Raw genomic sequence first — 7,936 nt, forward strand, 5'->3', positions numbered from 1 at the left:
TTATATTCTCCGCTGATTTATATAAATAATTTTGGTTACGATCTCAACTCAACCATCAAACCAATAAAACACGTATTTCCTCCAATTTTTTCCAAGTCAAAAGTAGAACGGAAGACGAAAATTGTTTTCATAGGACACCATTTCTTATTTCCCACAGTCCTCATGTATTTTTCCTGAAAAGTTCAATACTCCCTAGAGAAAAACTCGGAAAATATACAGTAATTAAGAGAATGCCTTTAAGGCACCAGTAAAATTGTTTACTTGGATAAGCCAGCATCCACACTGAAGATTGTCTCAATCGATTGTGAGAAATCAATGGATATTGGTAGTTTGATGAACTCTAGAAAGAATAAAAGTCTCCGGTCCAGAAATAAAAACTTATTTACATAGAGAAGGGGCTCTCTGCTTATTTATTCCTGTCGTTGATGCATAGAACTATTCAACTTCTTTCATACATTTCGATTTCCGCTTTTGCAAAGTGAGAGTTGAATTGTGATCTGAATTTTTCATTATGATTGATTGTAAACATGCTATTTCCATGCATTATATTATCGTGTTGTCAGCGCTGAATTTAGGTAAATGCACCAAGTTCTGGAGCATGAATTCAGTGACATCATAGAGCGTGATAGAAAGTTTCAACCGATGCAAAATTCTCAATTGGTTCAATGATTGAGTTCCCTTATCAAAACAGACGTTTTTCCTATAATAGTACATAACAACAAACTTATCGTACACAAAACCTGTTGAGACGGTTTAATCCACCAATAGATAAGAGTTCAGTAATTATTATCGTTCAGAAAGAGAAAAATTAGGATAAAATCAATAAGATAAGACGGTAAACATTGGTTGAAGATCAAGGTCACAATTGAAGATTTGCATGCCAGGATATCTATACCTATTAAATGCAAAATTTATCCAACTACCTACAACTATTTAATTTTCACCCTGTATTACATTCTGTATTGGGTATATTGCAAGTTTGGTTTGACTTTCTTGATGATTTCTTACGTACTTATCGCTTATAGTAAAATACTGTTTACGATGCACAAATTAAATCATTGAAAAATTGCTTAACTGCTTCTTAGGTCTGAAAATTTCGATGAAATACCTACCCACGCGAAATTTGATTTTTCTAATCGATTTCTCGACATGTCCGCTGAAAAAAAAACGCACATACCCATGTGCCAGATAACGGTGTATTTTTAGCAAACATCGAAATGTTTAATTTCAGCATCTTGAGAATCCGCGTAGGGAACTGACCTAACCTTATTTAATTTGACTAGGGTTTTCCACTCTTGGATTTAAGACACAACCGTAAAATGTTTTTCGTGAAGTGTTTCCTTTTTTTCGTCATCTTCAAGTTGCTCCTGCTGGTGAGTAGGTTTTTTGAAATTGGGATGGATCAACCATGCAAGAGCATTCCTTCCAGTTATGTGTTAATCTTTTTTTATATTCGTTATGACAATCATCACTCAAATTGAATCATTCTTTTCACCTACCAAATTTGGGAAAAATTTCCCAATGTCTAAATTTTATTTATTTTCTGATGATGCAAGAGCATTTCTTGATTTGAAAGCGATATACAGGATGCACGATAAATATTATTGGAATGTATACAGTAAGGCATATGGGTACCATTAAACTTGATTTGCAGCTTCAGTTTTACATTTCATAAACATGAAAAGTATCATGCAGCATGAATATAAGTATAAAAGAAATTATTTCTGAATTTGAAAAGGTTTATTGTGTATTGAATTGTAAGTTTCATTTACAATCGATGCACAAAGTGGCCATATCTAGATATTACGACATTCATAAATCGCTCGTGATTAATGAGCCATTATTCACTGATTGACTAGCAAACATTGTGATTTATGAGGAATCTTTTGGCCTAACTATATGCATATCAATGAAATCTAATCAAATTGTTGAGATTAAGAAATAATGGGCATTGTATAGCCTTGGAGTTATATCTTTTCCTCTAATTTTTTTCTGTGTTCTTTGCATTGACATCCGACCTTGAAGAAAATGTTAACTTCAAAGGGACTTTCTCATTTGCAGACAGTTCTGTCATCTAGGAACTGCGCTGAAGAAAACGGTCTAGATAGCGATGTTTTCCAAAAACTCCACGATAAGACCTACATGAACCCATCCCAAGCAGAGCTCTGTGCCTTGAAATGCATGTACGAAAAGGGAGAAACGCTTGATAGTGAAGGCTACGCGACCACGAAATTCCAAGGTGCCATAGACGGTAGTAGAAAACTGACGAATACCCAAAAAGAAGAATTCAAGCAGTGCATAACCCAAGCAACACCTGTGAAAAAATGTCACGATGTAGCTGCTTTCACACACTGTATATTTAAGTATCTGATGGGTTGAAACTGAAAGGATGTTTCAGAATTATTTTGTGTATATTCGAATATAAATTTGCATTTAATATGTATCGTTTTTGAATTGGTTCATAGAGATTAGTTTATTCCTCTTTCGAAAAGTAATTTTACTATAGAGAGTTAAACAGTTTTCAGTTAATTTTTCTTGAACGTACGCATATTTTGTCGTCAGGTTTTTATGCTTTGAAGACAACTCCTCATTTTAACTTTCAAAACTAATAGTTTCAGTAGTATTGCCTGAAATAATGGTTTTTCACAGAAATACATTTCCCTTAACAAATCGGAACACAATACTGGTATAAAAAGGTCATAGAAACTTTTCACTCTATCTTAGAAGAATTTATTCTTGACAATTATTAAATAACTCTTCAAAATCAGAACTATACATCATATTCCTTTGTTGATATTTCTCGTGAAATATCGAAAACTCGATAAAAATGAAAATAGTTGTCTATTGACGTAAATTAACACTAATAATGTTGTATATGTATTACTTAACATCGATCATAGATCCATGCATTAACTTCCTGATATTATTTGTTTACATCGATTATGAGTTTTTCTAATAAATAAGTGATAAGGGTGTTATTCGATTAGAAGATAACCTAAAGTACTCATCCTACTGTTCAATTCGCTTGAAGATGGAGTCTTTAATGTCTGGATCCTAATTTTCGAGTTTCGAAAATGATTTTCCGTTAATGATTGTGCAAAACGCCTATTTTTATGGCTGAGATTCATATAGCTTCACCTATTCAATGGTTAACAGTTCTCTCAAACATTGTACCACCCCATATTCGTAGACTGTAGTTAAAATTTCACTCATTTTTCGACGCATTTCCAATTTTGTGCTATATTCCACAAAATACGATTCCAAGACTGAAGTCGAGTAAAACCTTATGGTACAACTCTTTTCTTGATTCTAATGTAAACGGACAAGGTCATTTGCTACAACTGTATCTCATACAGTCATACACACACTACAAAATTGTTATGCTCTCTATCAAAAGACTATATATCTCTACTAATGAATAGGATATGTAGAAAATTTTGGTCTCCAAGCTTCTTAGCGTGATTTAAAAGATCACTCCTATCCATCATGATCCACTATCAAGCACAAGAAAAAAATGACACGAGTTTCAGGTCAAGACACTAAAATTTTCAGTCCTATGTATATTTTCTCAGCAAACACTGATATCAGACAAAGCGACGTCAATCCTAGAACTCTAGATAAAGTTTCCTAGATGGTTGTTGCTCCAAAAGTCCCACCTAAATGAACATTTACCGATGGCGTGAGTCATTTGGAGTGTACGTCAATCAAATAACTCAAATTAAATTAAGTAGAACAGATAAGGCAGATTCGACTCATATATATGAAGGAATTATAGTGAAATTTCAATCATATCGATTCGATAGTTGTTCCTGTAAGTTTTCTATTCTAAGAACATCATTCTAAGGACAAGATGTCTTCGAAAAACATTCTTAGTAGTGCCACACGGTATATTGCAGGTGAGAGCTTCTCTTCTTGTATATTCCTTATATTATTTGTGTCAATATGTTTTTGAATATTCTATTGAAATTTCACTTCTTGTTACAGGTCGTAACGCAATGCAGACTGTTTATTGGAGGTCTGGTGAAAGTAGGCAACAACCGAAAATGTTGAAAGTTTCAAAGACTTTCAATTTTGGAAAGACCAAAGAATCAAGTCTTCCCCCTCAACACATCAGAAAAGATGGGAGGATAATTTTCGTTTAATGCGAATCATTGCTTATAGTATTATGTTATTTATTCGTGATAATATTTAATTTATTTTTATGTTCTGAATTTTTAGAGATTCTTTTTCAATATGATTATTTTGAATAGTAATTGAGTCTTTGTTACATCATTAAATGAAGAATCTTCTTCAGTATCCATGAATGAATGGTTTGAAGGGAAATTACTTTTTTTTCACACTTTTTCTGAATGAAACTTCAAACTAATGAACGCTAAAATTAAATTTTAAGTAGGTATAATGACCTAAAACCATTTGAAGATTTCTCTATGATGACCTAATAAGGGGGTTTATAACAATTTCCATACAAACAGAGAGCTATTCGTTCATGAAGGTAAAAGGTTCAATCAAGAAGACATTGAAGAATATCGGAATATAAATAAAACAAAGAATGCTCTCGTTGTCGAAATTTATTGGGTGATTTTGGACAGGTACAAACAAGTGTTTTCCTGATATGATAATTCCTATCATCGATATCTGCTCTAATATCCACGTAATAGAGAAAAGTCATCAATCAAACTATTGACTGTTAAAAGGTCGAGTATTTTATTTTTTTTTGATATTTTTCATGCTATTGATCAGTGGTGCATGCATGTTGGTCATGAAAATCGAATGGTACACCTGTTTTCGACGGGTGGAAATCACGTTTGTTTTCTTCATTACATACAATCATTAACCTTTGAAATCGTGCAAGAACTGAAGGACAATGCACCTTTTATAGATTGTTCAATTGGAACTATGAATTTGGGGTGAATTTATTTTCTCAATGGAAGAAGATGCTTAATACAGGTAAATTTAGGAAAAACTGTCGCTATTCTGTCATTTTTAAGAATAATTTGTTCATGGGAAAATCAACCAGGGGCGGTTCCAGGAGTTATTTTGGGATTTTTCGAATGACAATTGTCGACTCGAGTATCTCTCAGAAAAATCATCGCAGATCTTAAAGTGATACATATTCTGAAAGAGCAGCTCTTCTAGTAACAAATCTCCGAATTTCATCCACCTCAGTGCAACCCTTCGATCTTGACGAATTTTTAACTGACCTCATCTTTTTTTTTTTCGGAATTTTTGAAGGTCAATTTTCGACATGCGTAACTTCTAGAAAAACCATCGTAATACTGAAAGTGATACATATTCTTATAGAGCAACTGTTTTAGTAATAAATCTAAAAATTTCATCGAATTCGCTGCAGTGGTGGTTCCAGGAGTAATGAGGAGAACTATTTTGAGACTCATCCATATTTGAAGATTATTTTTCGATGGCAGAGTCAATTCTGCCATCCCTTATAGGCCGCCACTGCTCATTATATCCACCTGTTAATTGAAAACGTCACAGTGACACCCACCGATAATGAAATAAAAACAGTACCATAAAAAACTCCCACAATCTATAATGAGTTGTGAGAACCTCATATACCTTTGGGAAATCGACGAAATATCAAGTTCAGAAAAAACCGGTTCACTAACGTATACTGTCAAATAGGCGATCAGCGGAATTTTAATATTTCACATCTAATTAACTAACGATAACTACCCTCGAGAGGTGGTATAACACGTGGATACATCGCGTATAACGCCTCCATGATGTAGATATTTCCACAAAAAGGCGCGCTATTCCAGACTTGTTTTATTAATAGAGGATGTGGGGTTAGAAAAGGGATGAGATGATTGTTCTACCCCCTGAATAACCGTTCGAATTTCTTGAACGAATGATGAAAATTTGTAGTCTAAGTAAGCTAAGAATTTAAGTCAGACCACATACGAGGTTGTATTGACATCTATAGTTAGCCTAGACCAGTTCCATGTATAAAAAAAATATTGCGTTTCCATAGCAACGAACAATAACTCATTAGAAGTGTCAGTGTGAAGTTTGAGGTCAAAATAGTAAACCTGAGTTACGCAATAAATTAAAAGAAAGATGTCCACTGAAATTGTGAAAATCGAAAAATTGGAGTATCGAGCCGTCATCAAGTACCTGTATTTAAAAGGGTTAAGGGGTAAGCAGATTTATGAAGATATGCTTAATACCCTTGGTGATCAATGTCCTTCGTATGCGACCGTGAAAAATTCGACTGCAAGCTTCAAAAGAGGTAAATTTTCCATTGAAGATGATGACCGATCGGGAAGGCCAGTTTCTGTGTCAGTTCCCGAAAATATCGATGCAGTTCATGACATGATTTTATCAGACCGTCGAATTGGGCTAAAACGGATATCTGAAGCATTGAATATTTCATACGAACGCGTTCATCATATAGTTCACGTCAATTTGAACATGAGAAGAATTGCTGCAAAATGGATCCCCAAATGTTTGAATGTTGACCAAAAGCGTGCAAGGGTAGAAGCATCGCGTTCGATCTGTGCTCGATTTGAAAACGATATAGACTTCTTAAACCGAATTGTTACTATGGATGAGACTTGGGTACATTTCTACGATCCAGAAACAAAGCAACAATCGATGGAATGGCGACACTCTGGTTCTACAAGACCTAAGAAGTTTCGTGGCCAAAAATCTGCTGGAAAAGTTCTTGCTTCAATTTTGTGGGATTGCCATGGAGTAATCATGACTGATTTTTTAGATAAAGGTAGAACAACAACTGGAGATTGCATTACTGACCACTCTACGGGAAAAAATTAAAGAGAAAAGACGCGGAAAGCTATCCAAAGGTGTTTTGTTTTTGCAGGACAACGTCCCTGCACACAAATATCATGTTGCCATGCCAAAAATTCGTGATTTAGGGTTTGAATTACCCGAGCACCCCCCTTATTCCCCAGAGTTGGCTCTATCCGACTATCATCTCTTTCCTCAACTGAAAAAAAGTTTAAAAGGTCGTAAATTTTCTTCTAACGAGGAGGCAATGAAAGCTGTGGAGGTCTGCTTTGCAGAGCAAGAAGAAACATTCTTTTGAAAGGTCTAGAGACATTGCAGGTTCGCTGTAATAAATGTACCTATCCAATTAAGAGGTGAATATGTTGAGTAATAAAATATTTTGACATTGAAATTTTGTTTGGTTCTATAGTAGGCTAAGAATTTCTCAATATATCCTCGTGAATAAGCTAGCCAAACACGTCCTTTAGGTTCATAAATTCGAATTGTGTTTGGAAGTGAAAAAAAATGTCATTTTCTGGTCGATGGTTCAAGTATCTTTTTCTTTACTCTATAACGTCAGAGTCTTCTCGAAGGGTTACATTAATTTTAAAAATTGGATGCAAAGAAGGGTTCCTATAAACTTCAGGATTGAAACTTTTTTAATCCATCAATTAATGCTAGGAAAACAGGGGAAATATAAATTAGTCCAGCTCGCGTAGTTTCAAGACTTCACTCGTTTTGTTCGAAACAGGCTTCAATCAACGCTTGAAAAAGGGGCAGCAACAATTTACAACCCCTGGAATTTGAAGAGAGCTCGATGTCTCCCAACCCTAACGTTTCTCTTGGGTTGAATTGTATTTATGGGAGGTAGGGCAAGTGGAGGTTGCCATTCTACACAGATTCTCGGTTTTATTTTCCATTCAATTTTATATTGATGATGTGATGAGCATTGCCAGAGAGATTTGGCTGTTGAAATGCTCTGGTCTAGTGTATTAATGTGGGTTGTCATTACAAATGCCAAAGTGAGTATAAGAGAATGTCGTATTTGGCGCCCAAGCAGGGACTTTTGTATTGCGATCAATTCGAGCTTTGTTACCACAGAAAATACCGATATTCCATAGAATTATTATTATCCTAACCTTTGAGGGTTTAAAAGAATTCAAGAGAAAAGATTTAAATTCTAGAAAATTCG

The 7,936-nt window shown here is 34.6% G+C and overlaps 2 protein-coding genes across 2 annotated transcripts; both read left to right on the plus strand.

Annotated features, from left to right (window-relative positions):
• The first annotated feature begins 1,168 nt into the window (after positions 1 to 1,168).
• Positions 1,169 to 2,437, plus strand: LOC123319262. Its single transcript, XM_044906133.1, has 2 exons — positions 1,169 to 1,373; positions 2,062 to 2,437. The coding sequence occupies exons 1-2, from the start codon at positions 1,320 to 1,322 to the stop codon at positions 2,377 to 2,379; spliced, it is 372 nt and encodes a 123-aa protein (XP_044762068.1). The 5' UTR covers positions 1,169 to 1,319; the 3' UTR covers positions 2,380 to 2,437.
• A 1,298-nt stretch (positions 2,438 to 3,735) lies between these two features.
• Positions 3,736 to 4,304, plus strand: LOC123319264. Its single transcript, XM_044906134.1, has 2 exons — positions 3,736 to 3,896; positions 3,985 to 4,304. Exons 1-2 carry the CDS (start codon positions 3,851 to 3,853, stop codon positions 4,140 to 4,142), a joined length of 204 nt encoding a protein of 67 aa, XP_044762069.1. The 5' UTR covers positions 3,736 to 3,850; the 3' UTR covers positions 4,143 to 4,304.
• The last annotated feature ends 3,632 nt before the right edge of the window (positions 4,305 to 7,936 follow it).

The sequence above is a fragment of the Coccinella septempunctata genome, chromosome 8, assembly GCF_907165205.1.
Source record: "Coccinella septempunctata chromosome 8, icCocSept1.1, whole genome shotgun sequence".
Lineage (NCBI taxonomy): Eukaryota > Metazoa > Arthropoda > Insecta > Coleoptera > Coccinellidae > Coccinella > Coccinella septempunctata.

Excerpts from the sequence above, each read along its gene's own strand:
- LOC123319262 (XM_044906133.1), top strand. The coding sequence starts at position 1,320 with ATGTTTTTCGTGAAGTGTTTCCTTTTTTTCGTCATCTTCAAGTTGCTC. Across the intron at positions 1,374-2,061 it reads TCTTCAAGTTGCTCCTGCTG|ACAGTTCTGTCATCTAGGAA; the intron begins GTGAGTAGGTTT and ends TCTCATTTGCAG.
- LOC123319264 (XM_044906134.1), top strand. The coding sequence starts at position 3,851 with ATGTCTTCGAAAAACATTCTTAGTAGTGCCACACGGTATATTGCAG. Across the intron at positions 3,897-3,984 it reads TGCCACACGGTATATTGCAG|GTCGTAACGCAATGCAGACT; the intron begins GTGAGAGCTTCT and ends TTCTTGTTACAG.